The sequence below is a fragment of the Zootoca vivipara genome, chromosome 4, assembly GCF_965207765.1.
Source record: "Zootoca vivipara chromosome 4, rZooViv2.hap1.1, whole genome shotgun sequence".
Taxonomy (NCBI): domain Eukaryota; kingdom Metazoa; phylum Chordata; class Lepidosauria; order Squamata; family Lacertidae; genus Zootoca; species Zootoca vivipara.
This window is the reverse complement of record NC_142587.1, coordinates 50,638,921-50,663,053: the sequence shown is the minus strand read 5'-3', so window position 1 is coordinate 50,663,053 and position 24,133 is coordinate 50,638,921. Positions and strand designations below refer to the sequence as shown.

The 24,133-nt window shown below is 42.6% G+C and overlaps 1 protein-coding gene across 3 annotated transcripts in view; it reads right to left on the bottom strand.

The window, feature by feature from the left end:
• Positions 1-2,376: 2,376 nt before the first annotated feature.
• Positions 2,377-24,133, bottom strand: part of KCNJ6 (potassium inwardly rectifying channel subfamily J member 6) — a 116,037-nt gene continuing 94,280 nt past the window's right edge. For all 3 annotated transcript variants that reach the window (XM_088667908.1, XM_088667909.1, XM_088667907.1), the window contains 2 exons: positions 23,046-23,963; positions 2,377-6,867 (listed from right to left, as the gene is read on the bottom strand). In XM_088667908.1, coding sequence (XP_088524034.1) covers positions 6,542-6,867; positions 23,046-23,963 — 1,244 coding nt within the window. In that variant the 3' untranslated portion in view covers positions 2,377-6,541. The remainder of the gene's footprint in view (positions 6,868-23,045; positions 23,964-24,133) is intronic.

Here is a 24,133-nt window from a genome sequence, read left to right as displayed (position 1 = left end):
GAGGCATGCATTTTAGCAGCTGCATATGAAAAGCATGTCTATATGCTTCTGAAATTTTGTCTGGGTTGGTACAAGGCAGTGCATGTCGACTCAGAAGTAAGTCCCACTGTGCTCAGTAGGGTTTACTCCCAATAAAGATGTACAGGATTGCTGCCTTAGACAGTGTAGTCATCCCAATTAAACAGCAAGATCCCACAAGTGTTATTGGTCAGAAAATCCACCCTGTTATTTAATAACCAAAGACTGCCAAACACTTAATTCTCTCCCCCTCCATTTATGTGATTTTAATATCTGGTTTCTGGTTTCTAGCTTTTGGGGGGAGGGGGCTGTATATTGCTTTTCATTTATGTTGTGAGCTCCTTGTGTGAGGGAAGATGTGGGGCCAAAAGGCAGAATATGAATACTTAAATAAAGAACATAAAAGTAAATTAATTATGACAAATTTCTGGATCGGTGTGCATGTAGCGAAAGAATGAAAAACACTACTCATTGTTGATTGGCTTTGAATATCCATTGTTAATTAACAGCATTCCATTCTTCTCTGCTTTTCAACATTTCAGTGGAAATAATTGACACAAAATACATTGTTAAACTTCTTAATCAGTCATTGTAGAAAAATAGAAGTGTGTGGGACATTCTTAGTACAAAATTTGGGTGATGCCTCCCCGTTGAAAGCATCGGAAGCTTTGAGTTTTAAGCTTATATTACAAAAACGAGATTCCGTAAACTTTACATTGGATGCGTCATTGATAATAACAGAGACAATTTGAGAGAGACTTTTAAGCTTTGTGCCCTACTCACAACATTACAGCTTACACATGCATGTGTCAGAATGATGCAGCTTCACTTTATGTGCTAAAGGTTGCAAAGAAAGCTCTAAGAGGACCTTCAGACCGAATTTTCATATGGCACGCTTTTAATCTTTTTTCAAACAAAACAAACCTTACTAAACCTGCCACAATTGATTACAGAAAGGACCTCAAAACCACAAGAGCAAAAATCTTTCTCATGCATTCTCATTAGTAGAGTAAGTTGGATCTTTAGTATAACCTTGTTGGAGCTTTCCACAGTTCTTTCTCCTGTAGATTCTCTGTTATAAGGCCAGCTCTGATGTATGTTAATACACCACCATGAAATTTTATGGAAATTTCACTCTTAGTCCTCAAGAGTTGTGGCCGGAGGGAGAGGGCTAAACCAAGCCACGCTTGTCAAAAAATATTTAAGACAAACAAAAATGTCCACTTTTTCTACACTCTGGGCCATGGGTAGGCAAACTAAGGCCCGGGGGCCAGATGCGGCCCAATCGCCTTCTCAATCCGGCCTACAGGCAGTCCGGGAATCAGCATGTTTTTACATGAGTAGAATGTGTTCTGGGTTATTTGTGGGGCCTGCCTGGTGTTTTTACATGAGCAGATTGTGTCCTTTTATTTAAAATGCATCTCTGGGTTATTTGTGGGGCATAGAAATTCATTCATTCCCTCCCCCCCCTAAAATATAGTCTGCCCCCCCAAGGTCTGAGGGACAGTGGACTGGCCCCCTGCTGAAAAAGTTTGCTGACCCCTGCTCTGGGCCCTCTCCCCATAGTGTGGGGGCATGGCTGGGGCTATAACAACCCCATTATTATTATTATTATTATTATTATTATTATTATTATTATTATTATTATTATATTTCTATACCATTCTTCATCAAGAGTCAACAGGTTTCATAGAATTATAGAACTGTAGAGTTGGAAAGGACTACAAGGGTCATCTAGTCCAACCCCCTGCAATGCAGGAATCTTTGGCCCAACATGGGGCTTGAACCCACAAGTCTCAGGCTCTACTGGGTGAGCTACCAAGCTAAATGGTTTATGTGAACTTAGCCAGCAATTTCTTCTGTCATGCAAACTCAGCCTGATAGACAGGGGCTCCATCCAGCAAGGGAGACCCACAAGGTGTGTGGCTGTGGCTGTGATTGGGATGCTCACCCATTCCACTGAATCCAATATGGATGCGTCACCTGGGATATATACCTGCACCTGGGGCTCCAGGTTGCACATAGCAAAGTGCTACTAGTGTTGGATCCGGGTGAGCTATATAAGCATAAATAACTTTCATATTCCAACACAGTGACGGCATACAAAGGACTTATGACTACATATTAACATCATCTACAATGAAACTAGCTTCCAAAAGTGGAAATGAAAGGAAGTAGCAATGCTATATCTTCCTGGTGATACTTGTCAACCACACACACACACACCTTTTGGGGAACGGCCAGAGCAGTGAAAACCATATGGAGGGCACTTCTTTTTGTGAAAGTGACCAGGAAATATTTTTCCAATTCTAATAAGTATAAGTGCAGCTGGTTTTATCAATCCAGCTCAGTGGCACAACATCTTCGGCTAGAAGTGAACACAGCTCCTGGGAAGTGCAAATGACATATTTTGTCATAACTCCATAAAACTTAAATAACTGGAATGGCATTAAGAGAAAATCAGCACATTGATGCAAACTAAATGTGAAGAATCTATCACAGTGCAAAATTTCTACCTGCCTCCGGTACTAGATTTCTCCTGAGTCATGTATTTTAAAACATGATTATATATATTTTCATACAATTTTTTTTTGAACTTCTCAATGTACTTTTAATTTTCAGATTAGGCAGGCATAAACACAAAATTAAGGCTGTAGTTTGTTTTGTTTGAAAGGGCATTTGTACTACGAAGTTACAACCATTGTCCTCCATTTACACTGCCAACCTTCTGCCAACCTTACTCTGACTGAGCAGTAATATACTCAGGATGCTACCAAATTCAGCAGAGTCAGTTCAGGATAAATGGTTTTGATTTGAATTGCACTACTTTATTTCTACAGCGAGATTTCCACATGCACAAATTACACGATGTGGGTTCCTCTGGGAGCTGTAATCTATCCTTGACAAAAAAATCTATCCTAGTCTCACTGCCTTAGCAACTAAATGTGTACCATGCAGCAAGTTATGTCAATGTACCATTATGCCACCAGCAGATGTGACCATCAATAAATGCTGCTTTAGCCCCATTCATAGATCATGGTACGCCATGGTCTGAAACAAACCATGGTGTACCGTAAATGAGCAGCAAGTTTACTTTGGTGCTATCCTGTGCCCACCCCACCGAGCTGGAAGGGGAATGAACTACATGTCTAGTTTAGCATTTGTTTCTCTCCAAACAAATCACAAGCAGTGAGCCAAGAACTGCCCATAACAAATCTTGCCTTCTGATCTGATTGGTTTGAAGAGACGCAAACCACTAGTGATGGTTCTCATGTGGTACTAAGCCAGCACTGGGGTTGGCCTCATCCTGGCTTGGCAAAGTGAGGAACAGAGAGGTGTGATTTACTCGGCACACACCGCCACACTACTTATTCATGGTAAGTCATTGCTTGGTTCAGACTATGGTTTACTGTGATGTGCGACATACCTGGCCATTATGTTGCCATGCAAAATTGCTCAGCAACCCTGCAGTGCTCAAGGTCTACTTATGGTGAGGGCAAGGCATAAATGGTTAGAATAGGATTAGTATTGATGCATTAATCCATAATAAATGAAAAAGGCTAATCCCACCTGACATACATATGGATTGATGTAACACACTTGCCATGTAAACGTTTGAAGTAGTTTCCTGAATATGCTATTCTGATAATGTTGGTGCGTGATGCTATCCATATTTAATTGGGATTTGGGTGCCAAGATAGTACTTGGTAAGTTTTCCTAATGACCAAACAATAATAAAGAACTTTGGGGATGGGGTAGCTCAATGATTAAATCAATGTCTATGTATATGTTACAATGTTCTTATCTGGTAGTATATTAATGGCTTGCCACAGCGGATTGCTCTCTTAGCTATGAATCCATGGATAGGTACGGTAGCTAACAGATTGAGGTTGAATCCTGACAAGACAGAAGTACTGTTTGTGGGGGACAGGAGGCGGGCAGGTATGGAGGACTCCCTGGTCCTGAATGGGGTAACTGTCCCCCTAAAGGACCAGGTGCGCAGCCTGGGAGTAATTTTGGACTCACAGCTGTCCATGGAGGCGCAGGTCAATTCTATGTCCAGGGCAGCTGTTTATCAGCTCCATGTGGTACACAGGCTGAGACCCTACCTGCCTGCAGGCTGTCTCGCTAGAGTGGTGCATGCTCTAGTTATCTCCCGCTTGGACTACTGCAATGTGCTCTACATGGGGCTACCTTTGAAGGTGACCCGGAAACTACAACTAATCCAGAATGCAGCAGCTAGACTGATGACTGGGAGCGGCCGCTGAGACCACATAACACCAGTCTTGAACGATCTACATTGGCTCCCAGTACGTTTCCAAGAACATTTCAAAGTTGGTACTGACCTTTAAAGCCCTAAATGGCCTCAGTCCAGTATACCTGAAGGAGCGTCTCCACCCCCATCGTTCTGCCCAGACACTGAGGGCCTTCTGGCGGTTCCCTCGCTGCGAGAAGCCAAGTTGCAGGGAACCAGGCAGAGGGCCTTCTCGGTAGTGGCGCCCGCCCTGTGGAATGCCCCCCCCCACCAGATGTCAAATGAAAAAACAGCTACCAGATTTTTAGAAGACATCTGAAGGCAGCCCTGTTTAGGGAGGCTTTTAATCTTTAATCGATTATTTTATTTTTCTGTTGGAAGCCGCCCAGAGTGGCTGGGGAAACCCAGCCAGATGGGCGGGGTATAAATTATTATTATTATTATTATTATTATTATTATTAACATTTTATTAGGTCTATTCTCTGCATGATAGCCTGAAAGATTTTTTGGTGGAAAATCTTTGTAAAAAAATTTTCTTCAAGAAAATACTATGGAAACAGAATTAAGACCTCTTCTGTTTGGTTTTTTTTGTTTTTGTCATGGCTAAAATGCTGATCTGAGCCACGAGGATGAACACAGTACTGTATGGTGTTTTTACTCTTTTTTTTTTGTTGGGAACTGCCCAGAGTGGCTGGGGCAACCCAGTCAGATGGGCAGTAAGTAAGTAAGCAAGTAAGTAAGTAAAGTAAGTATGTGATGAGGACCAAAATAATCCCACCTATTTCCCCAGGAGATAATTCAGCTTTGAATGCATGAACTGGTGGCAGTTGGGTCAGGAATGCTGTATAGCTGTATACCTGTTGTATCTACTCATTTGCAGTTGTCAACCACTGGGAGAATGTAACACTGGAAAGCACTTAAGGCACTACTCATTATAAGTAAAGATGGCAGAATGAGGCCTACAGATTGTGCTCATTGACATCACAGAAACGACACATGTGCAAGGCTGACATGCTGGCAGATCTTTGCAGGGAGTATTCAAGACATATGAAGTACCTATTACGATAATAAAATCCAGCTGAAGTCCAGTTGTTTTCTTTCAGACAGAACATCAGCTGGAAATGTTCTCTGCTGAACTATGGTATAACATTCAAAACTTTTCATGGCTTATATAGGTTATATAGCTATAGATATAGCAAATTACACACTTTTTTTTGTTTAGCTGAATGGTTTTGAAAACCAAAGTTTCCCAAAGTATTGCACTTAAAAGGTTAATAGCCCGACACAAAATCTCTGATAGACAAATGTCATACAAAAGGAATCCTTTCCTTGGACAAGAATCTGCCACAGTTAAATTCTAGCTGTCCTGCCCAAGTAACCAGAAGTGGTTTTTTTTAACCATATAACATTACAAAGAAAACATTTTTTTTGTAAACAGTTTCACAGTTTATCAGGAATCGTGTTGTAATTTCTCTGCCCTTATCCCACCCCCACCCCAGACCTATGGCTTTTTAGAGTCAGCTAAATCATCGCTTAAGAAAACAGTGAGGTACTCTAAACAGCTGGCAGTCTGGTACAATGAGGAAATAGACATGCATTCATGGGGCAGTTATAAATGGGTGCCAAACTCTAATAAATGTCTGGTGTTAGAAGAGAACTGCCTTCCTCATGATAGGTGGTTGGTTTTTTTTTTTTTGCATCCCATTATTTTCTAAATTATATCTCTAAACCTACATTAATTACACATGTATGTACATTATTTAGAGGTTCTTTACTACAGTACTTTTGTACATGCTGGGTTTATTACTAAACTGAAAGAGAAAGAAAATACATAAGGCATATGTACAGTATCTCATTGAATTTCAGACCTTTCTCTTCAGCTCCTTGGGTCTTCAAACTGCAACGTAGGCATCTCATTCAAAACTGTCTTGGAATACCTTATATAAAAACTGGAGTTAAAGCTCAGGACGTGAATGGACTTCACTTACAGTCACTGTGTTTTGCTTTTGGCCCAGGTTAACAAATTTCTGCCCTTTCTCTTAGAAACCAGCCCCGAACCAGACACCTGCCATGTGTGAACACTGAGTTCTCCAGCTGAAAAAATAGAACAAGGATAACAGGTTACATGGCAACATTGCAGGGATATTGCAGCTTTAACCCAAATCTTTGCTTGCCTTACAGGCAGGGAGGCATGTCACACCTTAATCGGTCCTCCCTCAATCCCCCTTTAAAGGAAGATTAGTGGTTCTCTGTCCCCACTGTTAAGTTCTAAACTTTGGACTCATTCTCTAAGTTGGCCACATCACCATTCCTTTCAGTTTGTTCTTCGTTGTCCTTGGTCTCCTCTTCAGTATCCATTTCGGCACGCTGGTCTAATTGGCTGGACACAGACCAAGTGAGGGGTAATTCTGCTCGGCTAGCAATCTCTGCCAGTTCTTTGGCACTATAAGATGGTGTGTTGGTCTCATATGTATCATGAAAGCTATTGTAATCAACTTCATAAAATCCGTCCTCTAGCGTGAGAACAGGTGTAAAACGGTAACCCCACAGGATCTCACTGGTAACATAAGAACTTCGGGCTTGACACGTCATCCCTGGGGAAGAAAGGAAAGAGAAATCAGAAGCAACATGGCTCCTAGCAGGTCTGTTGTATGTTAAAGCCACACACACATACCGTAGCTATGATGGCTATAGCCGTACCTTCTAAAAAGTATAAAAATTAAAACTTTTATTCTAAGTATAGCTTGCATTATTTCCTCTCACATTTCCTCTCACATGTTGTATCAGTCATTGTTTCAAAAGGCCTGTCAATGGACAGGCAACCTCAAAGTTACAGAATCCGACAACTTTGAAAGGTTGCGCCAGAAAATCTTGAGGACACATTAGCATCCAAAATTTTAACACAGGATTCCTAATGGGTTCCAAAACAACCATTCTGGTGTCTTTGGTCTTTGGACTGAAATAGACGCTCAAGTAATGCGTTCAAAAGAATTATTATAGAAGTGAAAATGGAGCCCAGCATTTAAACGCTGGCAGGCAGGCAGGCGGGTGGGTGGGTAGGCAGGGCCAACTGTTGGAACAACTTCATGCTCATGTGACCTGATTGCTGCTCCTGAGCCCAGAATCCTGAGCCCAGGCCTTCTCCCCGATAAACATTTCAGGAACCCGGAAGCCCCTCTCTGGAATTGGCTTGATTCTTGCTTCATTATGGGCTCCTTGGGCAACTGCACTAATTTCTGCTCTTCTCCCATTGCTGATTATATGCTGGCACTTTGCTAGACTAAAACTTGGCTTCCTCACTTACAAGACAGTACATCTGTCATTGTTCTTTGGCAGGAGCCAGGCCCAGGCCTGTCTAGCCAGCCTTTGGCTTCTTCTCAAACCATGCTCCTTCCTAAATCATGTCCCTAGCTGGCTCCACTGTGCACCCTTGAGTGGTTTTGCCTGACTGGAATGTATCCTGGAACTGAGTATGCCTGGATATGCATGCAGAAAACTCTGGGAATTGTAGCTCTGTGAGGGGCAAACTACAGTTCCCAGGATTATTTGGGGAGGAAATGTGCTTTCAATGCGCTTTAAATATATGGCGGGTACGCTCGTTTTAATGTTTTAATGGGTGTGATCAGCAGCATATTACTCCTGCCTTGCTATTTCTAAAACCTAAAGGAGCATGATCTCAGGAACAGACATCAGGATAAGATCTCAGATACATTGTCACCTCAAAGTGGAACTTTCCTCAGGTAAGTTACATCTGCTTCCCCCCCCCCTGAAAAATCCATGTGGATTTTGAGTCCTGACACATCATCCTTTGTGTATATTCCTCCTAAAGTGATCCCGTGGAAGAAAAAAAATGTTGCCTCGCAAGGCCTGGAGAATAAACAAATATATATTTTCCTTTGAACCAACTCATCTGGAATGAAAAGCAGTGGGGAGAAACAAACAAACAAACGGGACTTCAGGTTCATGTATTCAGGATGAGATCTGGAGTCATTTTGAAGAACTCCAAAGAAGAAGAGAAAAAGAAAATACAGAAGGCAAAATGTGGTGAGATAACTGTCATTTCAAAGCCCCAGATGCAGAAGAGTGCTAGCTTGAGGAAATATTTAGCTAGAGATGCCAGGAAGAATAATCTTACTAAATGATATATTTCTATTAGTACTATGGTATTTTTTGTGTCTCCTCTTTCAAATCAAAGATTCTGTTTTTTTAAGGGGGGAGAGAGTAAATGTCCAGTGTTCCCTTAAAATCCATCTTCGTGTCTAACATAGCTGCATCTGCCAATGGATGGTGATAAGGTCACGGAGGAGTTATTGCCAAATAGGTTTCAAAGAACTGCTGCCGCCATCACCTCTGAACTTCACGACTGACAATGACTTCTCTACAATTTCCTGTGAGGGTATGAAGCCAACAATACTCCATGCTGAATGTGTTGTGATGTGACCTGATGACAACTGTCATAGTTACATGGGGAAGGGCCGTACCTCAGTGGTAGAGCACCTTATTTGCAGGCAGTCAGATCCCAGCATCTCTGGACAGGGCTAGGAATGTCCCTTCCCTGCAACCTTGGAGGAGCCACCACTAGCTACTGTAGACAATACCAAGGTAGATGGACCAATAGTCTGACTCAGTATAAAGCAGCTTCCTATGTTCCTATCATTGTTGTGGAGTGAACAAAGTCAAGTGGGCCAAGACAATGAATCAGAGAATACAGAGATCTCTGTGTGATTATGTAAACACATATAATGTCACTGGATTTCACCACCATAAACAGATGGACATTTTGAGATGTGTCCAAAATAGGGGCCACAATTGGGCTGGCTACTTATCCACCACCATTTAAAGATGGACCAGTTCTGCATTAGGTGACATATATAAAGATGCACATTTAGAAATGATTGCTCATCTCCCCTGAGTGGAGAAGACTGTGACTAGGTGCCATGTTCTCTCTTCAGTCTGCTGACAGGCAAATTCAAGGCCCTTGTCTCCCTTCTTCTGATTCTTTAAACTGGACTTGGACTGGACAAACCTAACCAGAGAACTCCTACAAAGAGAGGATTGTCCTCTGACTGAGCCCTCTAAAATGGAGGCCTGCCCTTTGTAAAGTAGTACACATGGCGAGCTCTGCTACAATGGGTGCACTTGGTAAAACAGGACACAAACATGGATGAGTTGTTTCAACTCAGCTGTAACTTCTGTCACTCTTTAGAGATTGTCATGTTGCCCTGTTATTTCTAGATTAAATTAAACTTTTTTTTTAAAACCGAGTTAATATACCTTGGAGAAGGGAGCACTTTAAATAGCACTTTAAATCGATTTAATGTAATCTTGGCACAGTTATTTATTATTTAGATTCCTACCTCATAATTAAAATAAAACATCAGAACTGAAAATAAAAAAATTCCTTCCAGTAGCACCTTTAGAGACCAACTAAGATTGTCATTGGTATGAGCTTTTGTGTGCATGCACACTTCTTCAGAGACCATGCATGCATACCAATGACAATCTTAGTTGGTCTCTAAAGGTGCTACTGGAAGGATTTTTTTTTTTATTTTTTGTTTCGACTACGTCAGACCAACACAGCTACCTACCTGTAACTATTATCAGAACTGTTTGCAATAAACTTAAAAACACTATTAAGTAATGAATACTTAAAAAAAGAGAAAGAACTAAAACCAGCAACTCTATAAAACAGATCAGCATGAGCTTACAAAAAAGTCCTGGGAAAATGGTTAAATATTTTGTTAGGGGGAAATGATGAGATATATAATACAGTATGTTTTGTACTGACACCTATGAAAGGTGTAGGGTGTTTTTTAAAAAAAATTAAAATATAACTAAATAAATGGTATGTAGCTACAGCTGCCTTTATTTTAAATAGCATTTTTACATTTGTGGCACACGGTGACTGAGAGGGTTGACAAGATGTCAAATTCATTATATCATACAGGTGGATTCCACACCTGTATAAATCTGCATGCAGGAACTAAGAGCGCTTAGTTTAAAGAGGCCACTGTAGATCAATAGCCAGAGACGCACCCTCAGCTTAGTGTCACATCATGGCTGCTGCCTCTTCTGTTTGTGGTTCAGGACGCTGCTGGAGCCCCTGCCTGGCTTTCATAAATTCTGTGGAGTGAAGTGCTTTGTTCAACCAGACAGATGTTAATGAGACATGATGTCTGGAAATGTAGCATAAAGCAAAGACGTGCTCTTCCGCCCTAGATCATTTGGATACATGGCAAGCGGTGAAATTTGCCATTTAGTAGGGTCAGTCATTCAGCGCAGAGGCAACGCTGTGGCTTTAAAGTGCGGGAAATGAACGACAAAGAGGTGTGTGCTCAGAAATGATCACACAGAGCAGCAGTGTGGGAAGCCGGCGTTCCCCAGGGAGGTGGAGCAAGGAGAGGCATAAGCAAAGGAAGAGAATGAAGGAAAGGGAACCATCTGGTACACTGGTTTTCAAAAAGTGTCTAGCAGGAGCCTCAGCAGCTTGAAGATTACTAGCCTCTGCTCACTGAGCAGATCAGTGGGAAAGCCTCTCTGAAAGAGAGATGCCTCTACAACCTGAAGGTGCTCGAGAGTGTTGTGTGAATTTGAGGGTGCAGTGGGGAGGGGAAGAACTCACCCTTGCCTTGTTGGCAATGGTAAAGCTGCCCTTTATGAATCCTTTAAGAAATTTGCTTTCCCCACCACCTTACCTTTGGGGACCCAAACTCCGCCACCCCCCCAAAAACTGAGTCAAAAGCAATTTGAGAAACTTCACCCTATCACTAGTCTCAGTTTTGCCACCAAAAATGAATAGAAGCAGCTAGGATGCAGTGGGGGGGAAATGTTACTGCTAGTCTTGCTTGCCTTCTCCCACTTCCCCTGCCTTCCTGAGATTTCATCATCAATTGCTCACACACTTTCAAGCCAGTCTTCAGTCTTAAGGACTTGACGCTTGTGTTTATCCTTTCTAAATGCAAGCTAATAGGTTGTACCTATGGAAAGGCTGCATACAAATAACATGTGTGTGTGTTGAGTATACTAGACAGCACTTCCACCTGCAACACTCACTCAAACTGAGCAGGGCTTGGGAGAGTCAACTTGACGGTTATTAGCAGTACTTAACAGAGAAGGCGTAAGAGAAAACATTGTCCTCTTTTTTGGTGCTAGCTAGTATTTATTATGCTTTCCATGCTATTCCTTTATTTTCTGAAGAAAGAAAGTGCCTCACAACCCAACTCCAGACAGCATTGTTCTTAATGATAACAGAAGTCAAGCAATTGCATAGTATCTTTCTCTGTGCTTTTATTATTGTTGCCAAAGCAATGCTAATTTGGGATGTGTTGATATAGGGGTTGGCATTCTGAACCCATGGCTGAACTTGTCTATTTTTCATTATCCTGACATTATCCTGTCAGCACTATGTGAAAATAAAAGGGCTGCAAGATTTAATGAATTGATTGGTGTGGTTAATTGATTAAAGTGTTGTTCTTTGATTAAAAATTCCTCAGTGTGATAGAAGAAGAGGAGGAGGAGGAGGAGGAGGAGGAAGAAGAAGAAGAAGAAGAAGAAGAAGAAGAAGAAGAAGAAGAAGAAGAAGAAGAAGAAGAAGAAGAAGAAGAAGAAGAAGAAGAAGAAGAAGAAGAAGATTTGCACTTTATAAGGGGAAACTGCCAATCAGTTTCACAGGATGATCCTATTGTCAACTGTTTCCTCTCTTAACAGTTAGAATAATTACAGGCATTCTCTGTTGTTACAGTAAATGGCTAATGGATGCATGAAGACAGACAGTAGAGTTTTCTGTATCCCATGAAATTTCATTGAACTTTGGCACTGGATTCCATTGTTACTGAAATTGTGCTTTCAGGACTTCAGGAATCCTTAGTGGACAAAAAGACCTGGAATTTTTGGAACTACAGTTTAGCTAAAATAATGACTTCCTATAATCTGAACTATACCATAGAACTTATTTGGTCTTTCCCCGTAGTTAGTGACATGGACAGATTATCATAACGTGAAAATTACCTTTGTCATCTGAGGGGTGGTGAACGAAATGTAACTGTCAGCAGGGAGGAGACAATTAGCAAATTTCAGAGAAGCAGTGGGACAGTTAAGACATAGTTGCAAGAGAATAAGTAGGAAATGATGGATAGATCAGACCAGACTATAATAAGCACATGGTGAAACTGAACAACAAATTACCATGAGATGCTGATGTGCTGTCTGCTGAGATTATGTGAACAAAGCAGTGAGAACGGTTTAATACCAGCCTTATAAGATCTTCTGCTTAAGATGATGTTACCCATACTTTTGAAGGAGAAATTTCCAGTTATTGTTGTGTGATCAACATTTATTAGCAAATTGTGTGAATTTTGCGTATTATAGCAATGCGTATTATAGCAATGTTTCATGTGTTGCTTTAATGCCACTTACAGAGCATATCGTTGGGAAATCAGGGACAAAAACTCCAACATGATGGCATGCTATTGATTTGTTCCATACTACACACAACTCTAGTCAGTTGTGTCATGACTTCTGATGCAGAAATAATCAGAACATCAGTTTCATTTGATGCTATTTAATAATACAGTATTGGGTTTACTCTGCAAGCAAGCAGGTACCAATTGGCTCTCACCAACAGTAGAACCTTGGTTCTCGAACTTTATCCATTCCGGGAGTCCGTTCAACTCCCGAAACAGTTCGAAAAACAAGGCGTGGCTTCTGATTGGCTGCAGGAGCTTCCTGCACTCAATCAGAAGCCGCGTAAGCCATGTCGGACATTCGGCTTCTGAAAAACATTTGCAAACCAGAACACTTACTTCCCATTCAGGAGCCGATTTGTTCAGGACCCAAGCCGTTTGGGAACCAAGATACCACTGTACCCTCAATGGCTATATCAATGGCTATTTATTTATTTAAGGGTTTATATTCTGCCTTTTGATGAATGTTTCAAGTTAGCTAACAATAGACTATAAGCAGTGTAATAAAAACAAACACAATTAGAACAGAGGCCGGTGGTATTAAGACAATGGCTTGGAATCCAGGTTTCTGTGACTGGAATTATGCTCCGGATCAAATGAGGGGATGGGCTATTTACCAATTTTCCCCTTTCTCTTCTGCAGATCTGCTCCAGGGGGCCAGGGAACCCCCCAGAACAGCATGGATAGTGATGCTACGGAGGAGAAATTAGCAAAAACCAGTTTCCACATGCCACAGATAGCAGCCTCTGGTGGATTAGAACCCTTCTGTAAACAGAAGGAGCTCTTCATGGAAGGGCAACCCAGCATCCAAACCACTAAAGTTAACAGATTGGGAGTCATTAAAATACCCCTCACACTTTGGTAACCATAGTGTGGTTGCTCCCACCCCAGTGCCGATAATGTTCAAAAGAGATTAACTACGTAGAAGTGGCCTGGAAAGAAACACTGTCAATGGAAGTCACCATTTTGTTGGCCCAACGCATCTGACTGCTTCTACGTTTCAAACATAGCTGGCATAAATTAACAATACTACTGAGCCTGAGTTCCAACTTTGGCACATTTGCATATCTTTGTCTAGGGATCCATGGGGACAGTTGCATCCTATCGATCCCACTGAACTTTTAAATTGCATTGGAAACTATTTCATGATGTTACATACAATTTTCTTAGCCAAAGACTGCTATGCAGTAAAAGCCTTTATTCAAGTCTATAAGTAAACAAGCGGTTTGTCATCAGAAGTGTGTGTGTGTGTGTGTGTGTGTGTGTGTGTGTGTGTATGCACCTGGTGTGTGTGTGTTTGATTTCTTCAGTCCTCTATGCCAATCCGTACAACACCCACACACTGTTCCAAGCATGTAGAATTTAACAACTTGAAAATTGTTCATTTTCAGCTATCATGGAAATATATAACAGTTTCTTAAGCTAACAGAGGAGACAGTGTCATTGAAGTCGAGCCAGTTATGTGGGTGTAAGATGATTAAGGTGGATGTTGGGTAGGTGGAAAAGGAATACTATAATATATTTTTTTAAAAGATTGTGCTTCTAACACGTTTAATATTCTCTTCCAGAAAGTCTGGAGTTCTTATTAGGAAGGTATTGCCAACTATGAATCTAGGCCTTAATTCATTGTCACACTACAGTCTGGGAGCCTAGTTACAGCTAGGCTAAATAAAAATGGTGCCCAGAAGCCATAAAATGAGAATGAAGACATCTCTCTCTCTCTCTCTCTCTCTCTCTCTCTCTCTCTCTCTCTCTCTCTCTCTCTCTCACACACACACACACACACACACACACTCCACTTGTTCTGCAAAGGCACACATTTCTAGCATGACCATAAGGCAGTTGAGATGTCTTTAAGTCGGTGGGACAATAATTCATTGAAAAAGTTTCTTCTTCCTCTTCCTTAGATTGTGATTTACTTAAATTCTAGCCGCCTTCCACATTTCTAGAATAGCCAGGCTAGCTTTCTGGTGAGGTAATGGTCCTCTAACTATGGAGCATTAAGTAACAAAGGAAATGACAGCAAATGGATGAGTCTCCCTCCTTCTACCGTGTTTCCCACATTTTAAGACACCGTCTTATAATGATTTTACTCAAGAAAATAAGCCTATGGCTTATTTTCGGGGGTGTCTTAGTGGTTCCTGCCTCCTCCTGCCGCGGCCGGCGTTGCTGCTGCTGGGCTGGCAGCACCCCGCGAAGTCAGGAGAAGCCAGCCAGACCGCTGGGGGGTTTAGAAAAAACGTCCGGAGCGCGTCCCAATGGCAGTGCTCCTCCTCACCTAATGGCAGTGCTCCTCATGTGCCGCAAAAGCCACTAAACAACTGGGGGGGGGTAGAAAGGCAGCCGGAGCGCAGCCCGATAGCAGCGCTCCTCACGCACCACAAAAAGGACACAGAAAGCTGCCGGACAGGGGGCTAAAAAGCAGTGAAGCAACGGCCACAGCTTTAAATGGCTCGCAACGCCCCCCTCGCCGTCGCTAGGGCTGCCGAGGCTGGATCGTGCCTTTCATCCCGCGCCTGCGCTGTGCGCCGGATTTTGCCCAATCCATCGGGGAGCAGGGAGCGCTCAGAATCTGGCAAGGGGGGGTCTCTCTTCCCATTCGGGCGCCTGAGCATTGCCGCTTGAAAGGCTGGAGGCTCTCGGCAAGGTGGTCTAGAGGAGCGATCGCGGAGCGCTCCTCTCTGCAGCTGCCGGTTGCGGTGGCGGGCGGCAGACAAAAAAAAAAAGAGGCCAGGCTGCTGCGCTCCGCCCAGCGCTGCAGGGCGCTCCAAGCGCTTGGCGCTGCGGAGCGCTCCTCTTTGCAGCTGCCGGTTGCGGTGGCGGGCGGCAGACAAAAAAAAAAAGAGAGGCCAGGCTGCTGCGCTCCGCCCAGCGCTGCAGGGCGCTCCGAGCGCTTGGCACTGCGGAGCGCTCCTCTTTGCAGCTGCCGGTTCCGGTGGCGGGGCGGCAGGCAAAAAAGAAAAAAAAGAGGCCAGGCCGCTGCGCTCCGCCTGGCGCTGCGGAGCGCTCCGCTCTGCAGCCGCCAGTTCCGGTAGCGGGGCGGCAGGCTGCCTCGGGCAGGGAAAAAAAGAGAAGCTAGGCTGCTGGCTCGGGCGCGCGGAGCACCCCGAGCCTCTGAGAGCCAGCAGGACGAGGAGGAGGCTTGCCGGGTCGTCGTCCAGCAGCGCGCGCGGAGCGCCCCGAGCCTCCGGCAGCCAGCAGCAGCAACAACAATCCCAGAGGCTCGGGGCGCTCCGCGCGCGCTGCTGGGCGACGACCCGGCAAGCCTCCTCCTCGTTCTGCTGGCTCTCAGAGGCTCGGGGTGCTCCGCGCACACTGCTGGATGCCGACCTGGCAAGCCGCCTCCTGCTCTTGCCGGCTCCCAGAGGCTCGGGGCACTGCACCATGCCTCAGCCCCCACAGCACTGAGCGCGCCTCCTTCGCCTCCTCTTCCCTCAGCGGTCTCGCTCCTCGGAGGTATGGCTTATTTTCGGGGTATGGCTTGTATTTCCTGAACGCTTAAAATCCTGCTATGGCTTATATAATGACTACGTCTTAAAATAGGGGAAACACGGTATTTACTGGTAGTTAGAAAGACAAAGGCCAGAGTTGAGAGTTTGAGTTATGAGAACTAGAAGATAGAAGCAAGGCTGCAGGCTGGGCAGCGGGGAGACAAAGCTATGCCTGATTTCTGCTGGAATCTAAGGCTGTGGCTGTGGGAGAAGCAAGATCCTCTTGGGGTGTTAATGCTGTGAACCTCTCCAGGCTCAAGTTGTATATAAGTGTAAATAAACCACATATCATAAAGATGCCTCAGCCTCCGCTGTCCCTCATTCCAAAGGAAACATGAACCCTGGGTAAGAGCCTGGAATCTCTGGAATTTTGTACCACTCAGAGTAGCAGTGTGAAAAATCTGAAATCCCAGAATTTTATTTTTAATTTGGAGGGGGGCCCATATTTATGATACAATGGTATTGAAAATGTTATCATTGATTTAAATGGCAGATTTGTTATTTGATTTGATTACCCACATTTCAAATCCAAGGAAATCTACAGGGTGTAAATGGACCATAAGATTTAAATGGGATTACGCAAAATAAAATAAAATATAAACTTAAAGTTTTTCCTTTCTATAAACTTAATGGGACTTTGAAATCCGTCACTGCCTATCAGGAAAAGCTCAGAGCCAAATCTCTGTCACAATCAATCAGAACTTACTGTCTTGCTCTAGCTCTTAAACACCTCAATTATCTTTTACCTGCAGTAAAAGCTTTTTGAAAGAAATTGTCAAACAAAGTGGGTTCTGCTCACCTTTGAAACAAAATATGTTTGAAACACAGAGTGCACCCCCCTTGTTTTGTGGAGGGAAAATTTTTTCCTGATGGCATTAAGTCAGAATAAAATTCTAGTACATTTCAATCAGGTTTTACCATATTGTCGCTTTTTCGTTTTATTTCATGGCTACCTACAATTTGTGTGTGCTCTGAGGCCTTTAAGTGATTTGCATAATGTTAAAAGCTAAAAAGCAACACATTTCAACAAAGCTTTCCCAAAGAGCCACAAACAAACCCAGCAGAAAAACAACTAAGACCTCAGCAGCAAGAACATTTCATCTAGCGGGCCATCAACCAACTTGTCATGATCTGTCAAATGCCTGGGAGAAGAGATACGTTTTAACTTTGTGCCAGAAAGATGTTGTTGATGGTGCCCGGCATTGCTGCTGTTATGCTGGTGGAATGGCTGCAGAATCCTAAATCAGCTTACGGTAGCTGGGGAAGGGAAGATAGATAGGAAGAAAATACAACAATGGTGGGACAGTGACATTAACTGCCCCCATGTCCTTGGAAATGCTCTCAGGCACAGTGTTGTGTGCTACCCAGTGGGGCTAGCCTATCAGGCAAAATAGCAATGGGAGATTGATCTCATGGGTATTGGGGGGGAAGGATAAGCGCCTTGTTCCATTACAGGAAAGACCTTTTCTTTAGCCTATGCCCTGTCAGTTTCTAAGAATGTATTCCCAGTCTTCACAGCTAGGAGTCTACTTCTGCCTCTCCTCCCAGGACTTTGTTTTCCTCTGCTGGCAATAGGCAAAATTGTGGGTGTCATGCCTTTCCCAGTGAGGTCCACTCCAGCTCACCAAACATTCTGTTCTGGATGCTACCAGCTCTCTTAAGCTACCTATTAATAGATGTCCACCCTTCCAGATGCTTGCTATACCTGAGCAGCATAGCTGCCAAGTTTTCCCTTTTCTCGCGAGGAAGCCTATTCAGCATAATGGAAAATCCCTGAAAAAAAGGGATAACTTGGCAGCTATGCTGAGCAGGCTCATTTGTGGGTGCAGATGGCTGCATTCAAGCCACCTGACCAGTGCTCTGCTTAGCAATTTCATAAGTCAATTTTTTTTAATAGTTATAATCAACACACACTTCTGAAATGGCAGTTTATTTTCTTACTTTAAAATGTTCCTCTGAAAAAGTGACCTGAATCTTTTCACATTAATTCACTCCACTTGCACTGTTTGGGTTTCAGATATGCAGTGTTTAAATACCGATACTTAAATCAGTGAAAAAATTCTGCTGCTCTGGATATATTCTAGAAGGTTTTCTTCTTCTTTCGGTTTCTAATCCACATGCTTTCACCAGAATATCTGTATTTATGACCTTTAAATTTGGTAGCAAAATTAACTTGTCTTTAAGTTCCTTGGTGGAAGAGAAAGATAAGTTGTTGTTTTTCTTGCTGTTGCTGTTGCTAAGCCATTTATATCACAGTATTATTAATCAATAGCTATGCTATTTGGCATGTCACAAAGTTGAAATAAACACTGCCAGTTCTTCAAATTCAAAAGAATGTTGCAAGAACACTGAATGTTGAAGTAACAGGATCCACAAAAAGACATACTTCAAACAGTGATAATACAGGATCAGATTTGAAACATGAGGGCCGCAAGCCTAAGTACTGGTTTAGAATTCAGGGATGGGAATTTGGTGCCCCTCAAGATGTTGTTGGACTCCAGCTCCCATCAGCCCCAGCAAGCATGGATAATAAGAAAAGGTTTTCTCATCCACACTTTATGTTCATAGAATCATAGAGTTGGAAGAGACCACAAGGGCCATCCAGTCCAACCCCCTGCCAAGTAGGAAACACCATCAAAGCATTCTTGACATATGGCTGTCAAGCCTCTGCTTAAAGACGGAGACTCCACCACACTTCTTGGCAGCAAATTCCACTGTCGAACAGCTCTTACTGTCAGGAAGTTCTTCCTAATGTTTAGGTGGAAGCTTCTTTCTTGTAATTTGAATCCATTGCTCCGTGTCCGCTTCTCTGGAGCAGCAGAAAACAACCTTTCACCCTCCTCTATATGACATCCTTTTATATATTTGAACATGGCTATCATATCACCCCTTAACCTTCTCTTCTCCAGGCTAAACATACCCAGCTCCCTAAGCCGTTCCTTATAAGGCATTGTTTCCAGGCCTTTGACCATTTTGGTTGCCCTCCTCTGGACATGTTCCATGTTTTTAAGACTGTCTGCTATTCATTGTACCGTCATAATCATGGTGTTCTTTATATCTAATTCCATGAAAATAATAATGTGATAAGTCAGGTCTGCCAAAGATTTTATAGTTTACTATAGTTAGAATAGATCTGATTGAAAAGTTGGGTGCCAGGATGGGCAATTCTTAGTGGGGAGAGGTATCTTAAGATGTGCATGCATTATATTTCTGTGCAGAAAAAAGTTGAACTTACTGTTGGTACAGAATTTTTGTATACTGTGAGACTCTACTTTCTCTTTTTAAAAAGTGCAGGTTTCTCATTTTTATTGGTAGGAAAATAGGCACAGTATGGAGAACCTCCCAAATTTGTGGGAATTTCAGTATCCATTGGGAAGGGTTTCAGTGTTCTACATAGCTTTTTGCTCTATAATTCTATGATCTAGCTAAGAGTTCCTGAATTGCAGGGGGTTGAACTAGATGACCCTCAGGGGGTCGTTATGCAAATGTGAAATTGTGCTTAACCGCATACAAATTATAGAATTTGAATTACCTTAACATAAAACTTTATGGCTTTTTAAAGCACAGAGGACACATAGCTCTGATGGTAGAGAACAACTGAAGTCATTCATTAGCACACTGTTAAAGGGACAATAATCCATCAGTCAACAGGGTGATAGTTAAGAGTTAAGCCAGCTTTGTAAGGTGGCAATCTATTTGATAGCCTCATTTGGTATCTAAATAACGGTCTGTGTGCACAGTTTACTGCTTTCCAAACACATTTTCCACAGCTGGTGAGCATGCTTTTTATGTAACCGCAAACCCTTCTACAAACATTACTCTCGGGCTGTTCATCTGTCAGAAACATAAATGAAATTTCAAACAGATTTATATGATTAGCTATAAAGAAATTACTTTTATACAGTTTCTTTTAAAAAAAGAGTAATTGTGAGCCTTTAAAAAAAATCTCACATGTAATTATCTTATTTTTTAGCAAACATGATGGTTTTTGACATAGCATGGAAAGCAGGGTGGAAAGTGTGTCCATAACCCCCTGTGGCTACCACATGGTTCAAATTCTCACATGTGGAACCACAACAAAACTTGGTTGCTTTAGTTGGTGGATGGCAGGCACACACATCAGCTTCCAGTTCCATTGCTGATGACAAAAACTTTGCACTCTTGGATTACTCGATTGGACTGATTTGGTTGCAAGCAACACACAAGTGTGAACATGCTAAGCAGTCCTCTCACTGAAGCCATGTGTGCTAGGGAGCTGAGCCATGATCTGACTTAGCATTATGTCTGAACTCATGGTTTGTCTCATTCTAACCTTCTTTGGAATGAGACAAACCATGAACCTGGGCCGGACATAACACTAAGCCCAAACTATGACTGAGCTCCTGGTAGCATGGCAACAGCAGGAGTGGGAAAGGAACAAAGTGGTCAGTATTGTCCCACTGTGCACCAGCAGTGCACGCTCGCTCATTCATGCTAAGCCGAAGTTTGGCTTCCCATTATATTCAAGGTAGATTACTCTCTAATGAAGTCTGCCAAACCTTACTGAACCAGACAATTAGGAGGATAGACCCACCCCTGTCCAGCTGAGCTTCTCTGTGGGGTTGCCAGTCCAAAAGATAAATGTGTTCTATTCAAGTTTGCATTTTTATTTTATTTTTTTGAAAAATTGAACTATTTGTAAGTAGTACCAGCAGGGCCTGGAAGACTGCCTTCGTTTGACAGACAAACAAGCAGACAACTGTATTAATATTCCACTTCACAGGATAACTTGTGAAGGTGTTGGGGTTGGGTTGTTAGTCTGTTTAATCTGCTTTAATTGTGCATGATTTAAATGGATAAGACATCTTGTTGTAAACTTTATTATTCACGCCTTCCCAGTTTTATTATAGGTCTTATGTTACATAAGCCATCAAAGAATTATTTCCATTTCATCATTATAGTTCATGGTAATCATCATCAACATTTCCGAGCTACAGGTTTAGGATTGTATTTTATTTCTTGCTGCCAATGTTCTCAAAGCAACATGGATTTGCAATATGCCTATCTTGACTAGTCACCCGTGCCTTTGCCTTGACATTTAGCAGGGTTTGTTTGTAGCTGCCTTTCCTTTTACTGTGCACACACCTGGTTTGTGCCATTATTCTCCTGCGCTCTGCCTTGATGAATTTTTGATGAAATGCACTTCTGGGTTCCCAATGCCTATTAATGTCTTTTATTTGGAGAGAACAGTTTGCAGTGGCCCTGGCTGTGCCTCCTGTTTTTCGCAATGTCAGATCCATCCGTCTATTCAGACCAGCCTCTCCCTATATGACTTTGGCCACTTGGTTTTCTTTCTTGTTTGCAAATGCGCCTCTTTCTCTGACATAATCAGTAGGCTGTATGGCTCATCAAATTGAGTTTCCCTAGGGGGTAAAGTTAGCCTACTTCTTCCTGAAGATGGCAGTTGTGATTCTGTAACAACAACAACAACAACAACAACAACAACAATAATAATAATGGAAGAAGCATTCTTGCTATGGCACCCATGTTTTTCTTAATGCCATGAAATGGAAGCATGACATGAACTACATGTGGTGGCTGTCTGGTGAGCAAGAGAAGGGCTATGGCTTAGAAATCTGCTCTGGGCTTTAAGTCAGCACCCCCCACTGCAACTGTGGTTTCTGCTCTTATGGGGCCAAGGCTCGAAAGGAGCCATCAGGCCATATAGTCCACCCATCTCCAAGGATCAGCCCATGCAATCCAAAGCCCATGCAATCCAAAGCCCATGCAATCCAAAGCCCATGCAATCCAGGGTGCCACAGTTTGAGGGCATGGACATGGAAGTCTGTCTTACAGAAGAATATGAATATATGCATTTTCCCTCCAGCCCAGAACCATTTGCTACTCTGAGTGGCAGCAGCTACCTGAGGCTTCACTGTGGAACGCCCTCCCAGCAGATTTCAAGAAAATAAACAACTATCTGACTTTTAGAAGACATCTGAAGGCATCCCTGTTTAGGGAAGTTTTAATGTTTTATCTATCACCACCACCACCTTTACAATCATTTTAAACAAACAAACAAACAAACAAACAAACAAACAAACAAAAACTCCTCATGCATACTACTGGAAATATTTCATCTTGGTCATGCTGGAAACTGGATCTGGGATCTACTGTTTAGGGATTTCCATATGTGTTTGGGGGGAGGGGGGTACCTAAATATGGAAATGTCCGAAAATGTGATTCCCTCTTTGAACCGAGATTAAACCAAATGTGAATATTGAATTGACCTGAGCTTGCAATTAACCAGAGCATGCTTTGGATTCTAAACTTAATAATGCAGAGTCTGTAGCAAAAGAGTATCTGATTCCTGTGATGAAGTGAAGTTAAAGCAATGCTTTTCTTTTCCTGGCAGAATGAACCACCAGATGGGCATCAGCAAATAATTTAGCACAACAGTTCTCAAAGAAAGCTACCGGTAATTTGCTGCCCTGAATCTCTCCTAGAATTTGTCCTCACCGGGCAATGAGTCAGAGCATCAAACCGTGATGGGTGGATTGCACCTCTTGGGGAAGAAAGAAGCAACTCCCCCCCCCCACCATACACTCCATTTGCTTTGGGACTTCAAAAAGATCCAGTGCCATCTAAAGCCTACTCCGGGTTGTTTTTTTCCTGCTTGCATCACCACCTTTTAAGAATGAATATTCCAAACTGAACCTTTTGCTCAACCTACATTTTTTGGAGGCCTGAAGACACTCACTGGGACAAAACTTTCATAATGCTTATGCACCTTTTAAAAAATAATATGTTATGAAAAAGTTGAACCTGAGAAAACATTACCTGTTGCTTCCACCATGCCTTCTAGGATGACCACTATTTCTAATTCTTCTTTGGGCAGTTGAGCTTTGGAAATCTCCCAGAATGGACTCTGTTGATTTATTTCATGGCTGATGATCAGTGGTGAAACCAAAAACAGACGATCGTCCCCTGTATAATAACCTACATTAATATCTGTCTGGTTGAGTGGTATAAATTCCCCCTCCTTTGTCTGTTTCGACTTGATCAACTTGGCTCGTATTGATGCTTCCACAATGTGTGAATTTCTAAGGTCCCCAACACGGAACATCAGACACAGCTTTCCGTCTCGCATGGAAATTACGGCATTGGTAGAAAACACCAAGGTTTCTGCCCTCTTCTTGGGCTGGGATATTTTCACAAACATGCAGCCAACCATGAAAGCATTGACTATAGATCCTAAAACAGACTGAACTAAAAGCAGGATAATTCCTTCAGGACATTTGTCTGTGATGACCCGAAAACCATACCCAATGGTGGTTTCTGTCTCTATGGAGAATAAAAAGGCGGAAACAAACCCATTGAGGTTACTGACACATGGGGTCCATTTCTTATCCCCTATATGTTCCAAATCTCCTCGGATGTAAGCAATTAGCCACCAGATGAATCCAAAGAAAAGCCACGTCACAGTATAAACCATGACAAAAATAAAAAGGTTGAATCTCCATTTGAGGTCAACCAAGGTTGTGAAGATGTCAGTCAGGTAACGATAAGTCTCTCTCACATTTCCATGGTGGACGTTGCATTTTCCATCTTTCCTAACATACCTCTGGATTTTCCTCTTGGTACATTCTTTTAAGTGCTTCGGCAGATCTTCCCTGGCTTGTTTGGGCAACTTAGGCGGATGGATTGTAACAGGGCTCTCCACGTCCTGCTCCATTGAGTCTCCTTCCAGCACATTAGCTGACATGAAAGAAAAAAGAGAGCATAAATACTGATGTGCACACATAAACTTGATTAAGCAGCACCTTGATATTCACAATACATCCTTGCATGAAACAACCAATGTTTTTGTCATTGATAACTAAGGATCCTTCCGTGCATTCATTTAATTGTGCATTCAAGATGATTTG